This window comes from Procambarus clarkii, chromosome 72, assembly GCF_040958095.1.
Source record: "Procambarus clarkii isolate CNS0578487 chromosome 72, FALCON_Pclarkii_2.0, whole genome shotgun sequence".
Taxonomy (NCBI): Eukaryota; Metazoa; Arthropoda; class Malacostraca; order Decapoda; family Cambaridae; genus Procambarus; species Procambarus clarkii.
The window spans coordinates 6,735,444-6,761,478 of record NC_091221.1 but is presented as its reverse complement, the minus strand read 5'-3'; the positions used below and the strand labels follow the sequence as shown (position 1 = coordinate 6,761,478).

Genomic DNA, 26,035 nt, shown 5'->3' with positions numbered 1-26,035 from the left:
TATATGAAAGATTACACAGTGTAGATAAAAAACTAGCTATAAGTTCATCTAATACTGTACTCCCATCTCACAGGATGGTTAGTCATACATGGAATCATGGGAAGAAAATACCAGCCTCAATACAAAAAACAAACTATGACTAAACAACTTCAAGATTTTCACAAGAGGTAAACACTGAATCATGTAACATTTTATAATAATTTTTCTTACCAGAGTCTACAAGATTACTCTCAAACAATGTATTTTTTAACATGATTAGGTATACATGTGCTGCTTCCCTATTCTGTATGAAGGACCACACAGTGTAGATCAAAAACCAGCTACAAGCTCATCTCACAGGACGGCCAGTCATACATGGAATCAGGAGAGAACGAGAAATGTAAGGCTGATCTATTAGCCTACACTAGCAAAATCTGGGTACAGCACAAGAATGAGTGTATGAAGTACCTACAGAGCTCAAAGTACCTCATACCATTTGGTATGAAGTCACTAATAACAGGGCAATCACAGATAGTGTTGGAGAGTGTCCTCTCAAGTAGGACCGAAAAAAAGATTTTTCACCCAGAGGGTTCCAGACCCATGGAACCGCCTACTCGCTGAAGCCATAAATGCCAAAATCCCAAAATGCCTTAAATAAACATTTTGCCCATACTAAAACTGAACAGCAAGTCACGCGTTTCGCCTTTCTACAGAATATAAATAAAGCGCTTTCATCTCTTCATATGAAAGGTTCCATAATTTTTGAAAACCCACGTTAACTGAACCTAACCTACAATATATGCAGTGATCAACAACATGCAGTTATGACCCACAATGTTTTTATTACAAGTGTTTTTTTTACTGTGTCTGTCAAATGTATTAAGCATCACAAATATTTTAATTAACGCCAGAGAAAGTCTGTATTTGTGCTATTTTCTTGGTGAAAAATTGTTAATAAAACTGATTTTGTTTTCGCTATTAAGCCATGCAACTCGATGGCAGCAATTTCTTCTTTAAAATAAACACTATAATTGTTACCGAAATGTAATTAATGTTTTCTTCAATGATAGGTGCGGGAGTAATGGCGACCGCACTGGTGATATGGGCATGCTTCTGTGGCAGCGCATGGGCGTTCTCCCAAGGCGCGCCCGACACTGCCTGCGCTACCAGAATACCTAAGCATGGCGTCGGCCCTCAGAACAGCCCCCCGCCTTACACCATAACGCCAGGGTCGGTGCAGGTGCAAGGTGGAGAGAGGATGCTGGTGACGTTGCAGGTGGCCGGGAACACTGTCTTCAAGGGCTTCATAATACAAGCGCGGGCGTCAGACACTCAGAAAGTGACTGGCACGTTTTTCACTACCGACCACAAGTACCTAAACTGCGACAACGGCATGAACGTGAGTACCTCTTTCTTAGCTTTCTGTATAAAATAAAAGTTGAGCCTAGTTTATTGTCAGTGTTTTACGTCGCATCACCAAGCATAAGAAATATTGCCGGAACAACCGTGGACATTTTCAAGAGGAAACTAGATTTATTCCTCCAAGGAGTGCCGGACCAACCAGGCTGTGGTGGGTATGTGGGCCTGCGGGCCGCTCCAAGCAACAGCCTGGTGGACCTAACTCTCACAAGTCAAGCCTGGCCTCGGGCCGGGCTTGGGGAGTAGAAGAACTCTCAGAACCCCATCAACCAGGTATCAACCAGGTATCAACCAGTGACAAGTGAAGCCGATCATGCTGAGGCTACCCAGTGGTTTCCGTGTGGGGGTGGAATGGGATTGGCCAGGGGTGAGGAGATGAGCAGGGTGGAAGATAATGCTGAAGTAACCTCGATGCAGTCAAGTAATGATCTATGACAAATTGGATGAACATGTACCTTTAAGCATACTCTATGGCTATAGTGTTTGGATCACAACTTGACCATATTGAAGCTAAAGGGAAGTTATTTTATAGTATGGTAACATAAGTAATTTGCTATTTTGGCCCCCGTTAAATGCTCACTTCAGGCCTCTGCAGACCATTAAGTTTGTGTGCGCTTCTCAACATAATTTTTTGTTTTTAACATTGTTGACAAGGACAGTTGATTACTTGCTTAACCTCTCGTGGCCATACTTGTTTTTCTGCTTGCTTGTTAATTTTTCGTCTGTGGTCAAGATGTGCATTCTATTTTCTGGGAATTGAATAAATATGGCCTTTCCATATAACCCTTTCCACCACCGCCCACGGGATGGGTATGGGGTGCATAATAAAAAAAAATTGTAATTGGCTGAGCAGCACGGGAGACATCTCCCGTCACGCAGGGTGCAGCCGCACCTCCACAGATCTCCAGTATCATCTATTGATACTAATAATGGCTCAAAAGGGCCACCACTTAGGGGCTATTCATGCCCGTGCCACCTTTTGGGTGGCTTAATCTTCATCAATCAATCAATCAGGCTGAGCAGTTGTTAAAGTAAGGCCAAGCTACCGGGGATTGAGGGAGGGAGGGAGGGGGTGAAAGCGTCACAGATGACAAAGATCCGTTAGCTGAGCAGGTAGACCGCTCCTCTCCCTAGGCTTGCTCCACCCCTCCCTGCTCTTGCTCCAACTCTTCCACTCTACCCCCCCTCCCCCATTCCATCGGCGGCCGTCCTCCCCACTTTTTCCCCTGTTCCACTACCCTTCCAGGCTGTGTTTTAAAATGTGGTGCACCCCCACTGCTACACAGCGACCAGTTCATACACCTAATGCAATTGAAATTATTAGTTTATTATGAACCCCCGTATCCGTCCAGCATCCCATCCTCTTGTTTAGATCATACTTTTCGTAACCGTGGACCGTCGTACATATATTGACGTAGTACACAATACTTACTACGGGAAGTGTCGTTTTGTAGTGGTAAAAGCTTATAATATACAACTATATTATTTGTGCACCAATCTCTTATCCGTACACAAAGATCATAAAACAGAAATCGACTTGAGAATGGTCCAGGACGGACCGAAACGTCGTCGTCCCTTCAATTTCTAGTGTGTGGTCTGGTCAACAATAAAACAGAAGCTTCTACGAATAGTTGTACAAAATAGACAATTATTTCAGTGGTGCACTTGTACCGACCGAAATTATTAAAACAAACAGGAACTGTCATCTAAACATTACGCACATAAAAGCCTAGTCAGTATAACTAATGGGGGTGGGGGGGAAGGGGAGTACACGCCAAGCTAATTAACTCTTAAAAAAAATGTTTGCTACTACTACACCGACATTATTAATTATATTGGCTAGTCAATATGAAATACATACAGCTAAAATGTTCATCAGAAGCACAAAGTGACTATCTCTAACTCTACATTGATAAATACCACGATAACATCGCAGATGTATTCTCTAAGTTTCATATTTCACCGTACACAATTACCACAAGTAAAGCCATAATTATCAACCCTGAGGCCCTTACAGTGAGATAATCATGAGCAAAGTACTCTAATTGGATATTAGGGGTTCAATGAATCCCAAACAAGTCCATGAGACCCACTGATTTAAAAAAAAAATGCAGTTTTGCAGACCTGCGTACAAGCCTATGCTTCTGGTCACAAGACCAACAATAAAAAACCATGAAAGACACATTCAAGGCCTCAGTGCACAAAGCTTGTAGTACCCGGCATAATTGGCAGTAATGTTAAAGAGGGAGCCGGTCGGCCGAGCGGACAGCACGCTGGACTTGTGATCCTGTGGTCCTGGGTTCGATCTCAGGCGCTGGCGAGAAACATTAGGCAGTTTCTTTCACCCTATGCCCCCGTTACCTAGCAGTAAAATAGGTACCTGGGTGTTAGTCAGCTATCACGGGCTGCTTCCTGGGGGTGGAGGCCTGGTCGAGGACCGGGCCGCGGGGGACACTAAAAAGCCCCGAAATCATCTCAAGATAACCTCAAGGTTACAACACACAAGCACCAGTAGTATTGAAAACTTTATGAACACCGTAGTGAAATTCATATACGTATCTTGAGGTTATCTTGAGATGATTTCGGGGCTTTTTAGTGTCCCCGCGGCCCGGTCCTCGACCAGGCCTCCACCCCCAGGAAGCAGCCCGTGACAGCTGACTAACTCCCAGGTACCTATTTACTGCTAGGTAACAGGGGCATTCAGGGTGAAAGAAACTTTGCCCATTTGTTTCTGCCTCGTGCGGGAATCGAACCCACGCCACAGAATTAAGAGTCCTGCGCGCTATCCACCAGGCTACGAGGCCCCTAATGTCATACTACACATTAAAGTGTTAAAATCACAACACCCTCGACAGACTTTATAACGTACATAGTCAAAGTTTATTCACAACAGGATGAAATATTAAAAACATAACACTCGATATCCATAATAAAACCCAAGCCACAGGTCTTTATACATTACTGGAATTAACCTATGATCAGACAGCCTGTCCTAAGGGTTGAGTCTTTTAGACTAGATAATGTTGTTGCCAGATATGGGCCTCATGTTGACCAGACCACACACTAGAAATTGAAGGGACGACGACGTTTCGGTCCGTCCTGGACCATTCTCAAGTCGATTGTGACTTGAGCACAATCAATGAGACTTGTCAACATACTTCAGCCACGTTATTGTGACTCATCGCCTGCATATGGGCCTCATTTTACTAAGGCCCTAAAGGGAAAGTGAGACTTATTTTTTTTTCAAAATAGGGGGGGGGTGAATTGTTATTGTAGGCCTAAGGAAGCAACTGAGAGTCCCATGTATGTGCAAGACTTAATTCTTAGGCAGTTCCCTAATACTTCACATGATGGGATGCTTAATCATGTAGGTACCCCATCATATGATGTGATGCACAGTCGAAAGGTTAAATTAATTTTGGTAATTATTAGCCACTTTTCTAGTTACGAAAGTTGTCATTCAGCCTATCTTGCTCCTGGCAAAGACGAAGCTTATGTTGTGTTCAAGATTAAATATCTTATTCTTCGCCTGTTAATTCCTTAAAGCCGCTATTGCTATGTCGAACATGTTTGCAGAATTCCTGTATACACAGTCTGCATTTTTATTCTTGTTTATTGCTTGGATGAGTTTGTTGGTATAAAACCAGGTTGTGCAGCTCTTAACAGAAGTCTAGGTGAGGCGCCACACCCGTCCTCACCCACCACACCAGTGAGGCGCCACACCCGTCCTCACCCACCACACCAGTGAGGCGCCACACCCGTCCTCACCCACCACACCAGTGAGGCGCCACACCCGTCCTCACCCACCACACCAGTGAGGCGCCACACCCGTCCTCACCCACCACACCAGTGAGGCGCCACACCCGTCCTCACCCACCACACCAGTGAGGCGCCACACCCGTCCTCACCCACCACACCAGTGAGGCGCCACACCCGTCCTCACCCACCACACCAGTGAGGCGCCACACCCGTCCTCACCCACCACACCAGTGAGGCGCCACACCCGTCCTCACCCACCACACCAGTGAGGCGCCACACCCGTCCTCACCCACCACACCAGTGAGGCGCCACACCCGTCCTCACCCACCACACCAGTGAGGCGCCACACCCGTCCTCACCCACCACACCAGTGAGGCGCCACACCCGTCCTCACCCACCACACCAGTGAGGCGCCACACCCGTCCTCACCCACCACACCAGTGAGGCGCCACACCCGTCCTCACCCACCACACCAGTGAGGCGCCACACCCGTCCTCACCCACTGGAAACCCACTGAAGGGAGTCGACTCCAATCATCAGTAATGTATAATGTCTGCGCCACTTTATATTAGTTACCGGCGGGAATTAAGTAGTAGTGTAATTAGGGAGAGCGACTTGTGTAATTTGAATTGAAGGTGAATAAAACAAAGTGTTATACAAGCGGTTATAGATTAGAGGAGAGTAAGGTGTTCCGAGCACCAGACTGGATTGAACTAGCTGGTGCTGGTTTGATTCTCAGGCAGTTCAACGCCAGCAGTTTGTATTCAGTCTAGAGGCGTCGTTCATGTTACGTCACGATGTTGTTGTAGTGTTGGGCGAGAGCAGCTGGAACACTGCCATTTATTATTATACTGGGAATAGTACAAGGTAATGACTCCGTCGGCCAGCGCCACTTTTCATACGAAATCATATTTTTTGTTAGCTTTGGGGGAGGCTCTTCGTTAGCTTTGGGGGAGGCTCTTCGTTAGCTTTGGGGGAGGCTCTTCGTTAGCTTTGGGGGAGGCTCTTCGTTAGCTTTGGGGGAGGCTCTTCGTTAGCTTTAGGGGAGGCTCTGCGTTAGCTTTAGGGGAGGCTCTTCGTTAGCTTTAGGGGAGGCTCTTCGTTAGCTTTGGGGGAGGCTCTTCGTTAGCTTTGGGGGAGGCTCTTCGTTAGCTTTAGGGGAGGCTCTTCGTTAGCTTTGGGGGAGGCTCTTCGTTAGCTTTGGGGGAGGCTCTTCGTTAGCTTTGTGGAGGTGAAGAGTTTTGCGTTTGTGAGCACGCATCTATCATAGGTGCTAATGTTCACCTCGGTTCATTAACACGAGCATGTTACTGGCAAATACTTCTTTTCAATTTAATCTACGCTGTAATTTTCAATCAGCATTTCAAAATTTCAGAAATTTTCAGATTTCAAATTTTCAGATTTCAAAAATCAGAAATTTTCAATTTCATGTAATCATGCCACCAGCTTTACCTTACAGTTGAAGGTATAAGGGCTGGTACCTCCGTATGAGTCTGAATACAACACTGTATTCTGCTGGAGCTTCCTCCCTTCCTCCAAGTTGATAGTTGCCACTACATGCGTAATCTCCCAATAAAGATGTTAATACTTTTTTCGTACTCTAATTGTATATTATTTTATAATATACAGAACGTTCAGAAATATGAAACTTAGAGAGAATCCGATGGGTCTTACCCACGATCGAGGAACTACGTCACTTCCGCCATTAGAGCAGCCAGTGGGTATAGGCTCTTCCTGGAGACTCTTGGCCTACTACGTAAGACTAGCAAGCAGTTCCTTTACCTACACTTGATACAATACACTTCGTAACTACTATCGAAGTGTTGAAATTTTTGTTAAGTACACAATGCAATCAGTACAGCCAACTAAACTAATAATGTATTAGGCTTTTCACCAACTTTATATAAATAATTAAGATAATTACCAGCGTACCTTAACTGTTACAGGGAACTTGTATATCAATCAAGAGTACCTGTTCAACCGCTCACCAATAACCTAACTGATCAAATCATCTACCAGGATGCTGGGCCTTAAGACGACACAGATTCCCGGATCTACCACAGGGTAGATAGTTTCGTAACCGTCATTAAAAACTGAGAATCGTGCATGACCTTAAAATGTGTCCAGCAAATGTTCTGGGAATGTGGGTGACAAAGCACTCAGACATCCGGAGTGTGTGTACAGGCTTGGTGGTGTGTACTCGCCTTGTTGTGCTGGCGGGGGTTGAGCTCTGGCTCTTTGGTCCCGCCTCTCAACCGTCGTACAGCTCCTGAGCCTACTGGGCTCTGTCATATCTACATTTGAAACTGTGTATGGAGTCGGCCTTCACCACATCATTGCCTAATGCATGCCACTTGTCAATTACTCTTGACACTGAAAAGTTCTTTCTAACGTCCCTGTGGCTCATTTGGGTACTCAGTTTCCACCTGTGTCGCCTTGTTCGTGTACCCCCCCCCGTGTTAAACAGTTTATCCTCATCTACCTTGTTAATTCCTCTGAAAATGTTGTAGGTAGTGATCATGTCTCCCCTTACCCTTTGTCTTCCAGTGTCGTAAGGTGCATTTCTCGCAGCCTTTTCTCGTAACTCTTGCCTCTTAGTTCTGGGACTATCCTGGTGGCATTCCTCTGAACTTTTTCCAGCTCCTTATGCTTGACAAGGTACGGGCTCCATGCTGGGGCCGCATACTCCAGGATTGGTCTTACATGTGTGATATACAAGATTCTGAATGATTTCTTACACAGGTTCCTGAAGGCTGTTCTAATGGTAGCCAGCCTTGCATACGCCGCCGATGTTATTTTATGTGGAGACAGGTTTGGTGTGATCTCAAGTCCTAGATCTTTCTCTTGTCCGTTTCATGAAGGCCTACTTCTCCCATTCGGTATCATGTGTCTGGCCTCATGTTTCCACCGCCTAGTTTCATTACCTTACATTTACTCGGGTTGAACTTTAGTAACCATTTGTTAGACCATTTATTCAGTTTGTCTAGGTCATCTTGTAGCCTCATCTTTGTCTTGGTCTTCCTCATAATCTTTGCATCATCAGCAAACAACGAGAGGAACTATTCTATACCTCGGGGAGATAATTTACGTACATCAGAAACAGTATAGGTCCAAGGACTGAACCCTGTGTCTATCGTATGTATTGGTTGTGGGGGGGGGGGGAAGAGTAGCCTCGGTGTTTTTAACGACCAAGGCGGCAGTTAAATATGGTTTGTGAACCACCTCTTTTGAGCAAGGGATAGACGATGATGGGTATTATCACTAGGTGAAAATATCTGATCGTAATGGTCGCAGGAGCCTATCCAACACTGGCTCGACTCTTCCTGGCGGGACGTAGATCAGATGTTTAAACTTGCATTAGATAAATATTGTGTATATGCTTCACTAACGACCATCCAGAACTCTTCATGGGTAAAGTGTGTTCGGTATGGAACTTCACCCGAGACTTGGGTAGCGAAGATGGCCGCTGACGGTGACTGTTAAAATGTAACTGATGGGCAGGGAGGCCCGTCCCACCAGCTGTACTGATGGGCAGGGAGGCCCGTCTCACCAGCTGTACTGATGGGCAGGGAGGCCCGTCCTACCAGCTGTACTCACCACCTAGCAAGAATATCCAAACATTGTCCGGAAATGCACTACACATTATTCATCGCTAGCGCTCACAGGATGGGTATGGGGTTCACAATAAACTAACCGGTTCACTGCTGCAACAATCAAATGGTTCATACGTTAGGTTGTCTTTAATGTTAGATAAGTGCGTACTTACTCCAGCTGGAAGGACGACTGGAAGGTCGGCTTCGTTAACCTTGCCAGTGGAACGAGCTGGAGCCAGTTTTTGTGCGTGTTGGTACTGTTAACCATTGCCTGTATGGAGCTCCAGAGGCCAGGCCACCTCGGAGCGGTGTGGTACCCGCACACCGGGTACCAATTGCAAGATGAAGATAGAAGACGCCACCATACCTGGTTGATACCTGGTTGATGGGGTTCTGAGAGTTCTTCTACTCCCCAAGCCCGGCCCGAGGCCAGGCTTTACTTCTGACTTGACTCGGCAGAAGACTGTTACCACCTAGATGACAGAGGCGCTGCCATAGCCGCCCTTCCTGACCCAACTTAACGCCCTAGCCAGTTATAGGGTTGTTCCAGCACCACTTCCAGTCAGGCAGCTGGGTTTAGCCCTGGCGCTGTCTACCGCTCTTCCTCTCGCACACTTCTCTTCAGCTGTCCCCACTTGAGTGCTCGCCCAACGGGGGTCGTATCCTGTATCTAGTCTTAGTCCACTTAAACAGTGAAGTGTCCAGTGTGAAAATAATGGTTGTAATCGTGATGTTGGAGCCGAGGAGTAGTCGACAGTGGGAGTATAACAATGTTAAGCACGGGGGGGGGGGGGAGATGGTGCTGCTGGATATGGGAGTTGTGTTAGGTGTTAGTGAGGTGATGTGGTGCGTATAGGAGTACTGGAGCTTGGAGAAGAGGTTATCTTGAGATGATTTCGGGGCTTTAGTGTCCCCGCGGCCCGGTCCTCGACCAGGCCTCCACCCCCAGGAAGCAGCCCGTGACAGCTGACTAACACCCAGGTACCTATTTACTGCTAGGTAACAGGGGCATAGGGTGAAAGAAACTTGGCCCATTTGTTTCTGCCTCGTGCGGGAATCGAACCCGCGCCGCAGAATTAAGAGTCCTGCGCGCTATCCACCAGGCTACGAGGCCTCCTTGATAGGCGATAAGTTTGGGTATATTATACTTGTATGTACTAGCACCTTCTTTAACTTTTGTGATCTCGCCACACTGTTTTAGCCACATCAGTATTCTAAGGTTTGTGTGGCGCTACGTGGAGTGAAAGGGAGCGCTCCTATCAGGGGAGGAATACTGATACTTCCATAGTATACCTCGGGTGTAAGGGGGGGGGGGGTTATTAACACGGTAAACTACCATACTATACCTCGGGTGTAAGGGGGGGGGGGGGTTATTAACACGGTAAACTACCATAATATACCTCGGGTGTAAGGGGGGGGGGTTATTAACACGGTAAACTACCATACTATACCTCGGGTGTAAGGGGGGGGGTTATTAACACGGTAAACTACCATACTATACCTCGGGTGTAAGGGGGGGGGGGGTTATTAAAACGGTACACACTCCTGCTTTACGGTTGTTACCACCATAATTATTTCATATACAAACTATAAAAGCTAAGTGCATGGAATCAGTTTTGGGTGTTTGTGTGGGCGGGCTGCCTATCAGGTTCTTCTCGGTACTTCTCGAGCCCGTGCTCAATGTTGACGCCAATATTCGTATACCTTCAGTTTTTTAACATGAAATTAATTAAGGATGTTTTTTCTTATCTCGTATATAAATTTAATAAGAATATTTTATAGCACCGTGTAATAGAATTTGTCCCGTGGGTAGTAATTGTCTCATTGCTTATGTCGCCAAAGTCTGGAAAAATGCCATTATTCTCGCTCAAACTGCTGTATGAGGTTTGGTGCTTTCTTCTGGTAATTACATTAACATATTAAATGAACAAATCCACAAGGGCCGTGACGAGGATTCGAACCTGCGTCCGGGAGCATCTCAGACACTGCCTTTGTTCATTTGATGCATCACGTTAGTGTGATCTCTGTGTGACATTACCATATTCCCTCCCCCTCCTCAAACTTTGCTTTGATCTTTGCATAAGCCAGCTTAGGGAAGACGTCTTGAAGGTACGAGAAGGCTGTTATCTCCTTATCTAGAGCTGTGACAGTTCGGCAAGTAGACAGCCTTAAAGTGCCTTAAAGATGTCTTCCCTAAGCTGTCTTAGGCAAAGGTCGAAGCCATTATATGTACATTAGAAAGTGTTAACACTGCATACCGCGTGAATTATTAATGCTGTGTGACTATAAATAGAAGAGTGGCGGGTTAGACTGGTGTGAGGCGCAGCACCGTCTACACCTGTGGTGTAGCACCGTCTACACCTGTGGTGCAGCACCGTCTACACCTGTGGTGTAGCACCGTCTACACCTGTGGTGTAGCCTGGCCGCTGCTCGCACTCCTAGGCACCATTAATAATTCAGGTGGTATACAGTGTTAATACTGCACCGCCAGTATCGACAGGAACATTGAGCAGCGCCTCTGTAACGCTCCGTTGGTCATCACAGCTCTCACCAGTAAGCCTGGTACTAAAGGCACTTGTTCCACCCAGGTATAAGTGAAGTTACATGACCTCAATAATGTTTTCAGTTCTAAAAACAGACTATCCTGATACACACGAAGCTTAATTTCACTAACATTTCTTTATCTAAAAGAACACGCTTCAGGTTGATAAAACTTTCCTGAATACGACCGTTTCGGGTGGATGGTTTCCCGGAAACAATACGCGTCAGCAGGCGACTTATATTCTTAAGTTTTATTTACACATTTTCTCATAGTTTTCCTCCTCTGACCCTTCCATTAGTTATCTTATAGGTAGGTTATGCTTACTGAAAATTTTAGTGTATAAAGCTATATTTGCTGGTTGGAAATAAAGGTAGATTGACTTTACCTTGATTGGTGAAGGTTAAGCCACCTAAGAGGTGGCACGGGCATGAATAGCCCGTAAGACGTTCTTGGCAGTTGATTGGATTTATACTTGATGACGCAGGATGAACTGTAGAAAGTGATAGTGCCTTCTCCATCCACAATTATGTAAGTTGATAAGATTGGCAAGTTGGTAGTGTGATTGTGTTACGTGGTCGACGCTGGTTGTGGTAAGTGGTCGACGCTGGTTGTGGTAAGTGGTCGACGCTGGAGACGGAAGGAGGGAAGCGAGTCAAAGCCGGGGCATAAATAGGGCAATATTCTTACAATGGTATAGACATTGAGAATGGTATAGTATAGACACAATCGACTTGAGAATGGTCCAGGACGGACCGAAACGTCGTCGTCCCTTCACCTTCTAGTGTGTGGTCTGGTCATGTCACAATGGTATAGATATGCAACATTATCCATGGTCGGTATAACTTCGTGGAACTGTAAAAACTTCACTTTAGCTTCATTAACATATAATTTGTAACATTGTCTCGCCTCGGATCTCGTCACCTTCACTTGTTCTATTCATTCAGACGTTGAATAATAGCTGGGGAACCACGGCACAGTTCTGCCACATGGGGCCTCGTAGCCTGGTGGATAGCGCGCAGGACTCGTAATTCTGTGGCGCGGGTTCGATTCCCGCACGAGGCAGAAACAAATGGGCAAACGTTTTTCACCCTGAATGCCCCTGTTACCTAGCAGTAAATAGGTACCTGGGAGTTAGTCAGCTGTCACGGGCTGCTTCCTGGGGGTGGAGGCCTGGTCGAGGACCGGGCCGCGGGGACGCTAAAAGCCCCGAAATTATCTCAAGATAACCTCAAGATAACAGCACCAAGCGTGTGTAAGGAAAGGTTGCATGGTTCGCCACAATGGTGTTACCTCGTGGTAAGTGTACTTAGTGTCTCGGGGAGACTCGTCTTGTTTACCGAGTGATGCTGGTGCAGGGATGCTCTGGCCCCTCTGACTCACCAGTCATGTACCCTCCACCCTCCCCTGGCCAGCACGCCGCTCTGGGGGCCTAAACTCCTGCACAATGTAGAGGGGATAACTTCTATTTGACTCTTCCCGTTATTGAGTGCCAGAGATTGTAAACACAATTCAAATATTAAACTAATGAACAAATCCACAAGGGCCGTGACGAGGATTCGAACCTGCGTCCGGGAGCATCCCAGACACTGCCTTAATCGACTGAGATGCCTGGGATGCTCCCGGACGCAGGTTCGAATCCTCGTCACGGCCCTTGTGGATTTGTTCATTTGATGCATCACGTTAGTGTGATCTGTGTGTGTGATTAAAGTAATAATGTACTATTGCGCCGGTACTTTCCCTGTTGGTACGGCGCTAGAGCAATTACTAATTTACTCCTGTTGTAGTCCATTACATTGTTAAGTTTGGTTCACCTTAAGTCATGGCTTTAGTGCTGTGTGAAGGAAGTTAACTTAGGAATGTGTGTTTGTAGCTTAAATATAATTTGTGAAGAGGTTAAGGTAAGACATAATGAAGGTGCGGCCAAGGTCGTGGGGCTTGGTGTACTGGCTCTCCTGGGTCGTGGAGCTTGGTGTACTGGCTCTCCTGGGTCGTGGGGCTTGGTGTACTGGCTCTCCTGGGTCGTGGGGCTTGGTGTACTGGCTCTCCTGGGTCGTGGAGCTTGGTGTACTGGCTCTCCTGGGTCGTGGGGCTTGGTGTACTGGCTCTCCTGGGTCGTGGAGCTTGGTGTACTGGCTCTCCTGGGTCGTGGAGCCTGGTGTACTGGCTCTCCTGGGTCGTGGAGCTTGGTGTACTGGCTCTCCTGGGTCGTGGAGCTTGGTGTACTGGCTCTCCTGGGTCGTGGAGCTTGGTGTACTGGCTCTCCTGGGTCGTGGAGCCTGGTGTACTGGCTCTCCTGGGTCGTGGAGCCTGGTGTACTGGCTCTCCTGGGTCGTGGAGCTTGGTGTACTGGCTCTCCTGGGTCGTGGAGCCTGGTGTACTGGCTCTCCTGGGTCGTGGAGCTTGGTGTACTGGCTCTCCTGGGTCGTGGAGCCTGGTGTACTGGCTCTCCTGGGTCGTGGAGCTTGGTGTACTGGCTCTCCTGGGTCGTGGAGCTTGGTGTACTGGCTCTCCTGGGTCGTGGAGCCTGGTGTACTGGCTCTCCTGGGTCGTGGAGCCTGGTGTACTGGCTCTCCTGGGTCGTGGAGCTTGGTGTACTGGCTCTCCTGGGTCGTGGAGCCTGGTGTACTGGCTCTCCTGGGTCGTGGAGCTTGGTGTACTGGCTCTCCTGGGTCGTGGAGCCTGGTGTACTGGCTCTCCTGGGTCGTGGAGCTTGGTGTACTGGCTCTCCTGCTGCCTTTGATCTTTACAGCGTTGGTCTACCTTCACGCCTCTTGTGCCGTCTTGGTGAGTGCTCCAACACATTGTCATACTTGCCCTATGTCTGTAGTGCACTATAGATGTTTCTGCTGCAATAGTTTTATGATCCACTTTACATATGATCCACTTTACATCACTGAGAAAGGTAACCTCAGTGTAAAAATAACAATTGCGAATAGTGTCGTCAGCACTCACACCAGGTGAATGTTGTCTACTGAAAAACTAAACAAAAACTTTAAGGTACGAGAATAAAAAAACAGGTGAAGGGTAGGAGCCGCAAGACCTTTTGTTGCTCGTGTTAGCTTGTATTCGTCGGGAAGCCCTTGCCTGTCCTTTGTGGCCGTTGGTGACACTATAAAACACCTAAATTATTGGGATCGTCTCAAAGTTCTCCAAAAAGGTATCCCTAAAAAGGGAGACAGATATCAAATAATATACTCATGGAAAATACTGGGGGGCCAGGTCCCAAATTTACCCGGTAAAATAACATATTGGAGTAAACGATATGGAAGATACATGCAGAATAGAACCCGCGAAGAGCAGGAGTGCCATAGGTACAGTCAGAGAACACTGTGTAAACATCAGAGGTCCACGTTCAACATCCTCCCAGCCAGTATAAGAAATATTGCCCGAAAAATAGTGGACATCTTCAAGAGAATTAGATCGCCGGACCAACCAGTCTGGGTGGGCGAGGGTGGGGTGGGTCTGGGTGGGCGAGGGTGGGGTGGGTCTGGGTGGGCGAGGGTGGGGTGGGTCTGGGTGGGCGAGGGTGGGGTGGGTCTGGGTGGGCGAGGGTGGGGTGGGTCTGGGTGGGCGAGGGTGGGGTGGGTCTGGGTGGGCGAGGGTGGGGTGGGTCTGGGTGGGCGAGGGTGGGGTGGGTCTGGGTGGGCGAGGGTGGGTGAGGGTGGGCCTGGGTGGGCGAGGGTGGGCGAGGGTGGGCCTGGGTGGGCGAGGGTGGGTGAGGGTGGGCCTGGGTGGGCGAGGAGTGTGTGTGGAGGCGTGCGTCAGCATGGCCAAGGTACGGTTACGCCCTGGAGTGTGTCAGTGGTGGGGTGTAGGGTGGAGGGAAGCAGAGGTACACAAAGGCACCAGAGGTCACCCGGACAGGAAGTGGTTGCTTGCGCGTGATTGTGTACTAAACTATTTGTGCCAGCATGAGGCCTTTAGCTCTTGGACCCGCTCCTTTCCAGCAGGAAAAAAAAGGTTAACAGTTGAGAGGCGGGCAGAGAGAGCAGAGCTCAACCCCCGCAAGCACAACTAGGTGAACACACACACTAGAACATTATATCTTTGACTGTAATAAAATTGAGCCGTTTAGAGATAAAGCTAAACTCGTGCTGTACGAAATGGCAAACTTTATTACTGATAAAATATCTGAAATCCTTGCACTGTATCCGCTTGCACTGTATTTGGCTTCCAGTATAGATAAATGCCATAAGAGGCGATGAGTCACAATAACGTGGCTGAAGTATGTTGACCAGACCACACACTAGAAGTTGAAGGGACGACGACGTTTCGGTCCGTCCTGGACCATTCTCAAGTCGATTGTCGTCGAAACGTCGTCGTCCCTTCAACTTCTAGTGTGTGGTCTGGTCAACAATGCCATAAGAGATTAAGAATCAAGTAGCGTATTGTGAAGACTAATACCAAACAGCAGCTTTCCTATGATCCTTCAATATCTCCATAGGTAAAACCATTATATATTAGCAAAAAGACCTGCCATTAATGTATAATGAATAACAGTAAATGCATAGCTATTAAAGTGGAACAATCTCTACTAGCTGACAGTATAATTATAAGGTGTGAAGGATATATGAAATTGTTAATGTAATAATGACCGTTGAGGTCTGATAAAGACCTTTTGTGGCCTTTGTAATCATTTTTTTTTTGAGCTACCCCTCACAGGATGCAACCCGTTCTCGCAAATTTAATAAGTCAATATTGACTTATAAATATGTGCATAGGTGACATACTTAACATAATAGATACCCCTAAAAAGATTCATAGAAAACACCGACCTTACCTAACCTTGTTAGTATCTTAAGATAAGCATCTTATTGCTTCGTAATTACAATTATTACCTAACCTATAATAGGTTTAGGTTAAGTAATAATTGTAATTACGAAGCAATAAGATGCTTATCTTAAGATACTAACAAGGTTAGGTAAGGTCGGTGTTTTCTATGAATCTTTTTAGGGGTATCTATAATGTTTAGTATATCACCTATGCACGTAGTTAATAAGTCAATATTGACTTTAGGATGAGTATGGGTTGCACAATAAACTAGCCGCTTCCTGCGGCAACAATCAATAGCCATCTTCAGACACACGCCCACTCATCTTCAACCTGGTATTAAAGGAAAGGTCATCTTCCACTCCGATGGAAGAACATAGTTGATTTAATAGTTTCTTCTTGCCATTGCATCGACTAAGAAGATGTGTCTCTGTAATCCTTTACACCACCGCCCACGGGATGGGTATGGGGTGCATAATGAAGAAATGGAATTGACTTCTGTGACTGGTTTTGTAAGGTCGCTTGGCTCACCGGGCGTTATCCACTGGACGATTAGTGCTAAACCTGGTGATTGTACCTCCTTTTAAAGAAGTCTTAAAGTAGAACTACGTTAATAGTTAGGGAGATACGGTCAGCGACCTGGCTTTGTTTAGCAATATAAACCATTGAATTCCAGGCACAGTGAAGATAATATGTATATTGCATGTAGCATGCATGATTCAAAATATCCATGACAATGACTAAGATTGTGCGTAAAGATGGAGGCGATTTGCATGCAAAGGTCTTGAAGCACCTGGCAGTGCTAACAAGGTACTCGGCACAAGTTCTAGACTTTGTATAAAGTTTCACGTTATACAGCGTCAAGTCTGCAATAATTATCAGACCTTGTTGAAGAGGAAAGGTTGTAGAAGCGTGATCTTAAACACTGTAGCTGCCATTGGCAAAGCCACAAAAGGCAACTCCACTAGAATTCCAAATTTTCCAGGAGTCGTGGTAGGAGCGAGGTGCATATTGGGGCCTATTGTGTTCCTGGAGTGTTTTCCTGCCTGCCTGGTGCATTATGAGTGCGCCCTGAGGCCCTGGGTGGCACGTGGGCCATACGTGGGCCACCTGGTGGACCAAACTCTCACAAGTCAAGCCTGGCCTCGGGCCGGGCTTGGAGTAGAAGAACTCCCAGAACCCCATCAACCAGGTATCAACCAGAACCCCATCAACCAGGTATCAACCAGAACCCCATCAACCAGGTATCAACCAGAACCCCATCAACCAGGTATCAACCAGAACCCCATCAACCAGGTATCAACCAGAACCCCATCAACCAGGTATCAACCAGAACCCCATCAACCAGGTATCAACCAGAACCCCATCAACCAGGTATCAACCAGAACCCCATCAACCAGGTATCAACCAGAACCCCATCAACCAGGTATCAACCAGAACCCCATCAACCAGAACCCCATCAACCAGAACCCCATCAACCAGGTATCAACCAGAACCCCATCAACCAGGTATCAACCAGAACCCCATCAACCAGGTATCAACCAGAACCCCCATCAACCAGGTGTCAACCAGAGCTACCTTATGGCACCCTTGACCTTGGGGCAACTTCAGCTGGTTGAAGGTCGCCCTGTCTCCTTGTTTGCCTCTGTGTTTTTCTCACACTCTCTGCCACTTCCCTCTCCTCGGCTCCCTTCATTCCCTGCCGTCTCTCATCTTCTGCCGCTCATGCTTACCCTCACACAGATGAGAAAGATTTACAGGAGTATTTTTCTGATGTTCAACATCTGCTCTTGAAGCATTTGAAAACCCATCATGCAAAATATATAGGAATGTTGTAACATGCATTATAAACAACATAACTGATACAAATGAGAAACTCTTGCTCTATTTGTGTACTGTTTTGTGTGTTCAACATGATGATGCAGACAAGGTAGCTAAAGCTGAACGTGATGAGCCTAAAACTGAGCCTAGACCAATCTATCGTCAAACCCTCACCAGTGGAGTTATTTAGCCTATTTCGGTTTAATAATACATTTATAAATGTTATATGGCCCCATCTTAACAAAAATGTCAGTGTTGGGACACTATTTTACTTAAAACTATGGTTTTTAGTACAAATAGGCGCGCACAAACACTTCATCTGGCAGGCTAACCATAGCCCTTGCTTCTTGCCCCGCTCCTGTGCCAGGTAAGTCCACTACGGGCTCACCATAGCCCGTGCTACTTGGAACTTGTTCAGAGTAGCTGAATCTATAACCTCATCATCTGGGATTCTAGGGTTAGGCTAATGTGCGTGACGAGAGGTGTTTAGGGTCAGGGTTGTTGGTGAGGGGGGGGTGTTGGGGGTCAGGGTTGTTGGTGAGGGGGGGGGGTGTTTGGGGTCAGGGTTGGGGGTGAGGGGGGGGGGGGCGGGTGTAAGTGGTGGTGGAGGACTCTTGCACCCGCACCTTCCGGGGGAGGTGAAGGTCTCCTGGTGTGGGTGGCCGGCCATGATGGAGCCACCACCAACCTGTCCTCCTACAAAGGGCCAAAAATTGTCGTACTAGAAAATGGAAGCGGCGCGCGAAAGTGACGTACTGTCCCGTTTTCTGTTTTGGGTCTTCTGGTAGGTTAGGAGAGGACACTTTTTTTAATTTTACCGTGTTCTTGACGTTGTGAAACCTTAAGAGGACGGCCAGCGACGAGACATTGGGAGGGAGAGGCGGCGACGGGGTTCAGTAGGGAAGGTGGGTGGGGGGGGGGGTGATTAACGGTATAGAATGGAATTAGTCTGTTGAGGCGTGAATGTGGGGCGAGGGTCAGAAGGGGCCACCAGAGACTAGCTCCGCTGGCAACCTTTGGTGACGCTCTCGCTGCTCTACACCTTTGGTGACGCTCTCGCTGCTCTACACCTTTGGTGACGCTCTCGCTGCTCTACACCTTTGGTGACGCTCTCGCTGCTCTACACCTTTGGTGACGCTCTCGCTGCTCTACACCTTTGGTGACGCTCTCGCTGCTCTACACCTTTGGTGCCGCTCTCGCTGCTCTACACCTTTGGTGACGCTCTCGCTGCTCTACACCTTTGGTGCCGCTCTCGCTGCTCTACACCTTTGGTGACGCTCTCGCTGCTCTACACCTTTGGTGACGCTCTCGCTGCTCTACACCTTTGGTGACGCTCTCGCTGCTCTACACCTTTGGTGACGCTCTCGCTGCTCTACACCTTTGGTGACGCTCTCGCTGCTCTACACCTTTGGTGACGCTCTCGCTGCTCTACACCTTTGGTGCCGCTCTCGCTGCTCTACACCTTACCTTTCACAGGAATGTATACAGTCAGCGGAATTTTATTTCGTAAGAACTCGACATTGTTTCCGACAGACATTTCCTATGTCGTCATGGGTTTTATATGCCTTGTACGCCGGAGAGTTGGGGGGGGGGGGGTTATCTTGAGATTATTTCGGGGCTTTAGTGTCCCCGCGGCCCAGTCCTCGACCAGGCCTCCACCCCCAGGAAGCAGCCCGTGACAGCTGACTAACTCCCAGGTACCTATTTATTGCTAGGTAACAGGGGCATTCAGGGTGAAAGAAACATTGCCCATTTGTTTCTGCCTCGTGCGGGAATCGAACCCGCGCCACAGAATTAAGAGTCCTGCGCGCTATCCACCAGGCTACGAGGTCCCCCGGGGCGGGGGACTTTCCTGGCTGTACTGATGTGTATCACTGCGCCGTGATGTCTGGTCTTCCGGCGAAGCGGCGTGTCATCTCCCCTGGGCCTGGGAAATGTGGGTGTAATGTTCTAGACGTAGCAGTCGTCATGGAGTTAAAAGCTCTTTGACACTAAAGCAAGTTGTCTAACCGCTTGGAGTGGACGGTAACAGCATGGTGTCTACTTGCAGGCGAGCGTTCAATCTCCGATCGTTTAAGTAGTTAGACACCATTCCTTTCTTCAGTCTTATCCTAATATCCCTTCAAAGTGCTATATAGTCGTAATGGCTTGGTGCTTTCTTCTGATAATTACCAGCATTGCAGCAGCAGGGAAGGCAAACTACGCACTCACATAACTGTTGGTTGCACCTCCCCAGACACGTCCTCGCCCCCCCCCCCAGACACGTCCTCGGCCCCCCCCCCAGACACGTCCTCGGCCCCCCCCCCCAGACACGTCCTCGGGCCCCTTCCCCCCAGACACGTCCTCGGCCCCCCCCTAGACACGTCCTCGGCCCCCCCAGACACGTCCTCGGCCCCCCCCAGACACGTCCTCGGCCCCCCCCAGACACGTCCTCGGCCCCCCCCAGACACGTCCTCGGCCCCCCCCCCAGACACGTCCTCGGCCCCCCCAGACACGTCCTCGGCCCCCCCCAGACACGTCCTCGGCCCCCCCCAGACACGGGCTTTCCTATTAGGCATGACAAGTTAACTAGTTCACACCCTGTGGTTCACACCCTGTGGTTCACACCCTTTGGTTCACACCCTGTGGTTCACACCCTGTGGTTCACACCCTGTGGTTCACACCCTGTGGTTCACACCCTTGTGGGTTCACACCCTTGTGGGTTCACACCCTTGTGGGTTCACACCCTTGTGGGTTCACACCCTTGTGGGTTCACACCCTTGTGGGGTCACACCCTTGTGGGTTCACACCCTTGTGGGGTCACACCCTTGTGGGGTCACACCCTTGTGGGTTCACACCCTGTGGGTACAGTGGTAGTTTTGCTGGGCCGAACCGCCCCTTGCACATTGCTCGAGAGACTGGTAGTGGGTATATACAGCTGGTAACTTGGTGATAATGCAGGCGATGAGTCACAATAACGGGGCTAAAGTATGTTGACCAGACCACACACTAGAAGGTGAAGGGACGACGACGTTTCGGTCCGTCCTGGACCATGAGAATGGTCCAGGTTGTGGAAATATAGCGTGATTAGAAGAAATCCTTTTTTAAGGTTCCTGAAGGTTACTCGAACTGCTTTGTGTGTGTTGTGTGTGTGTGTTGTGTGTGTGTTGTGTGTGTGTTGTGTGTGTGTGTTGTGTGTGTGTGTTGTGTGTGTGTTGTGTGTGTAATTACCTAAGTGTAATTACCTAAGTGTAGTTACAGGATGAGAGCTACGCTCGTGGTGTCCCGTCTTCCCAGCACTCTTTGTCATATAACGCTTTGAAACTACTGACGGTCTTGGCCTCCACCACCTTCTCACTTAACTTGTTCTAACCGTCTACCACTCTATTTGCGAAGGTGAATTTTCTTATATTTCTTCGGCATCTGTGTTTAGCTAGTTTAAATCTATGACCTATTGTTCTTGAAGTTCCAGGTCTCAGGAAGTCTTCCCTGTCGATTTTGTCAATTCCTGTTACTATTTTGTATGTAGTGATCATATCACCTCTTTTTCTTCTGTCTTCTAGTTTTGTCATATTTAATGCTTCTAACCTCTCCTCGTAGCTCTTGCCCTTCAGTTCTGGGAGCCACTTAGTAGCATGTCTTTGCACCTTTTCCAGTTTGTTGATGTGCTTCTTAAGATATGGGCACCACACAGCAGCTGCATATTCTAGCTTTGGCCTAACAAAAGTCATGAACAATTTCTTTAGTATATCGCCATCCATGTATTTAAATGCAATTCTGAAGTTAGAAAGCATAGCATAGGCTCCTTGCACAATATTCTTTATGTGGTCCTCAGGTGATAGTTTTCTATCTAGAACCACTCCTAGATCTTTCTTTATCAGAACTCTTTAAAGATTTCTCACATAATATATAGGTTGTGTGGGGTCTATGTTCTCCTATTCCACATTCCATAACATGACATTTATTAACATTAAATTCCATTTGCCAAGTGGTGCTCCATATACTTATTTTGTCCAGGTCTTTTTGAAGGGCATGACAGTCATCTAAATTTCTTATCCTTCCTATTATCTTAGCATCATCAGCAAACATGTTCATATAATTCTGTATACCAACTGGTAGATCATTTATGTACACAATAAACATCACTGGTGCAAGAACTGAACCCTGTGGTACTCCACTTGTGACATTTCTCCATTCTGATACATTGCCTCTGATTACTGCCCTCATTTTTCTATCATACTGTCTGTCAAACCATACTGTCTGTCTGATATTATATCATTTCTCTCTAGGTGTTCTACCCATTTAGTTTTGATTAGTTTTTCCAATACTTTCACTATTACACTTGTCAATGATACAGGTCTATAATTGAGGGGGTCTTCCCTGCTGCCACTTTTGTAGATTGGAACTATGTTAGCCTGTTTCCACCCGTCTGCTACGATTCCTGTACACAGGGATGCCTGAAAGATCAGGTGAAGTGGAATGCTGAGCTCAGATGCACATTCTCTCAGAACCCATGGTGAAACGCCATCTGGGCCAGCTGCTTTGTTCTTACCGAGCTCCTTGAGCATTTTTTCCACTTCGTCTCTAGACACCTCTATGTGTTCTATGTTGTTCTCTGGAATTCTTATTGTATCTGGTTCCCTAAAGATTTCATTTTGTACAAACACACTTTGGAACTTTTCGTTTAATGTTTCACACATTTCCTTTTCATCTTCCGTGAATCTATTTCCCATTTTCAACCTCTGAATATTATCCTTTACCTGCAATTTGTTGTTTATGAATTTATAGAATAGACCCGGTTCTGTTTTACATTTGTCCGCAATCCCTTTTTCAAAATTTCTTTCTGCCTCTCTCCTCACTGCCGTGTAGTTGTTTCTCGCATCTTTGTATCGCTGGTATGTTTGGGGGTTCGGCCTCTTCCTGTATTGATTCCATTTTTGTGTCTTTCGGTCTCTAGCCCTCTCGCAATTTCTATTGAACCAATCCTGTTTCCTAGTTCTGCATCTCTGTTTTGGTATAAATTTTTTTGTGCCTTTATCATATATTTCACAAAACTTGCCATACATCTCATTCACTTCCTTGCCTAGCATCAAGTCTGTCCAATTATACTCACTAAAAAAATTTCTAAGGTCACCATAATGTCCTCTCCTGAAGTCTGGTTTTTCAACTGCTTCAACCTCCTTATTTTCTTCCAGCTTATAACGCATTGCATACTTTATTCCCAAAAAGACATGGTCACTTTTACCCAAGGGAGGAAGGTACTGAATGTCAAATATCTCTTCCTCCTTCCTGGTAAATATCAAATCTAGCATGGAGGGAACGTCCCCTTCCCTCATCCTCGTAGCTTGTTTAACATGTTGATACAAGAATGTTTCCAGGATGAGGTCTACAAATTTACAGGTCCAAAAATCTTCTGTTTTAGCTTCATATGCTTCCCAGTCTATGGATTTCAAGTTGAAGTCACCGACTATCAACAGTCGTGATCTATCGTTATCCGCTCTCGCTATAATCTCTCTCATTATTGTTATAAGACCTTCACGTTTACTATCTAGCTCCTCCTTTGACCATGTGCTGCTTGGCGGTGGACTATATGCATTTATCATCATTAGTTTATCATCCTCATAGCAGATCTCTAGTGCTATTATGTCAACTTCTTGTGGATTGGCAGTCATTATTTCCTTCACCTTTAGGTGTTCTTTTACCAGCACAGCAACGCCACCGCCTTTCCTAATTTTTCTGTCCCGTCTCCAAATTGAGTAGCCCCTTGGGAATATGACCTCATTTAAAATTACATCTTCAAGTTTTGTCTCCGTGAGTGCAACAATGTCTGGCGTCTGCAGCTGTATTACATCACTTAACTCCAGTATCTTCGATCTCACTCCATCTATGTTGGTGTATGCAATCTTCAGGAACTTGTTCCCCCTCTCCTTATTGTTGTGTTGTGTGTGTGTGTGTGTGTGTGTGTGTGTGTGTGTGTGTGTGTGTGTGTGTGTGTGTGTGTGTGTGTGTGTGTGTGTGTGTGTGTGTGTGTGTGTTAGTGTAGAGACTACACAGCTCAACACCCTCAGAGTCTACAGTGGCAGCATTTCGGAGGCCTATGAGTTATTATTTTAACATTAGTTATTCTGCAACACGTGAGAAGGTACACGAAACATGAGGTTACCATTGTAGAAGTACAGTTGTATGGGATTACCATTGTAGAAGTACAGTTGTATGGGATTACCATTGTAGAAGTACAGTTGTATGGGATTACCATTGTAGAAGTACAGTTGTATGGGATTACCATTGTAGAAGTACAGTTGTATGGGATTACCATTGTAGAAGTACAGTTGTATGGGATTACCATTGTAGAAGTACAGTTGTATGGGATTACATGACAACAGGCGCGCTAGTCTGGTCGTCAAGGTCCTCAACTGTGGACCACCCAGCACAACCTGCTGTCTGCTCTCGTTAGTTTGAGCAGAACTTTTTTGTTGAAGCCAAGAGAAGAGCAGAGAGCGTCACCCTCTTGTTCCTCGCCAGCAGCCTACTGCACCTTTTGAATAATAAATAAATAAATAAATAAATGTTTTTAGGTAAGGTACATACAAGACATTTTACCAAGATTGATGGATTATAGATAGAGCTAGTACATACAATGCCTAAAGCCACTATTACGCAAAGCGTTTCTGGCAGGGACACAAGATACATTTATTTTTGTATATTCAGGGAATACAGGGACACAAGATACATTTATTCTTGTATATTCAGGGAATACAGGGACACAAGATACATTTCTTCCCCTCCCCCCCTCCCTCTTCCCTGCCCCGCAGTGGTCCGTCACTGAACATGTACACACAGTTAATATGCGCATGTTGATGTAATAGACAAGTGGAGAAGTGACTGTCACAACAGCCAGGCAGGCAGGCAGGGTGCGGTGGGGTGGGGCGAGCCCACCCAGCGACGCCATGTTCCCACCAACCATATTCATGTTCTTGAGCCAATACTGTGAGTCTGCAGGTGTACAGCTTGGGTGAGAGGTGGGTCAGGAGGACACGACAACTTGCTCGGTCATCATGGTCGTGCATGACTGCAATGAAACTGGTATAATTAAAACCCAAGTTATATGTGCATTAAATATGACTGAATAATGACAAGGTAACAGGCCATTATGGGTTGCTGTAGAGGAGAGGTGCGACAAGTGTGGTGGTCCTACACTGTGCTGGCGCGCACCCACACTAAATTGTGTTTTTTTTTTAATTTTGCCCCGAGGGGCGAGTTTATTGGGCAGCGCCACTCATCTTGTGAGTGGACACACCGCCATAGTGACAGTATTGGGCAGCGCCACTCATCCTGTGAGTGGACACACCGCCATAGTGACAGTATTGGGCAGCGCCACTCATCTTGTGAGTGGACACACCGCCATAGTAACAGTATTGGGCAGCGTCACTCATCCTGTGAGTGGACACACCGCCATAGTGACAGTATTGGGCAGCGCCACTCATCTTGTGAGTGGACACACCGCCATAGTAACAGTATTGGGCAGCGCCACTCATCTTGTGAGTGGACACACCGCCATAGTGATAGTATTGGGCAGCGCCACTCATCCTGTGAGTGGACACACCGCCATAGTGACAGTATTGGGCAGCGCCACTCATCCTGTGAGTGGACACACCGCCATAGTGACAGTATTGGGCAGCGCCACTCATCCTGTGAGTGGACACACCGCCATAGTGACAGTATTGGGCAGCGTCACTCATCCTGTGAGTGGACACACCGCCATAGTGACAGTATTGGGCAGCGCCACTCATCCTGTGAGTGGACACACCGCCATAGTGACAGTATTGGGCAGCGCCGCTCATCCTGTGAGTGGACACACCGCCATAGTGACAGTATTGGGCAGCGCCACTCATCTTGTGAGTGGACACACCGCCATAGTGACAGTATTGGGCAGCATCACTCATCCTGTGAGTGGACACACCGCCATAGTGACAGTATTGGGCAGCGCCACTCATCCTGTGAGTGGACACACCGCCATAGTGACAGTATTGGGCAGCGCCACTCATCTTGTGAGTGGACACACCGCCATAGTGACAGTATTGGGCAGCGCCACTCATCTTGTGAGTGGACACACCGCCATAGTGACAGTATTGGGCAGCGCCACTCATCCTGTGAGTGGACACACCGCCATAGT

The 26,035-nt window shown here is 47.2% G+C and overlaps 1 protein-coding gene across 3 annotated transcripts in view; it reads left to right on the top strand.

The window, feature by feature from the left end:
• The window catches only part of LOC123773619 (putative ferric-chelate reductase 1 homolog), a 75,536-nt gene that overhangs the window by 3,628 nt on the left and 45,873 nt on the right, over positions 1 to 26,035 (top strand). For all 3 annotated transcript variants that reach the window (XM_045767413.2, XM_045767411.2, XM_045767410.2), the window contains exon 2: positions 1,050 to 1,378. In XM_045767413.2, the coding sequence (XP_045623369.1) occupies positions 1,050 to 1,378 (329 nt within the window). The remainder of the gene's footprint in view (positions 1 to 1,049; positions 1,379 to 26,035) is intronic.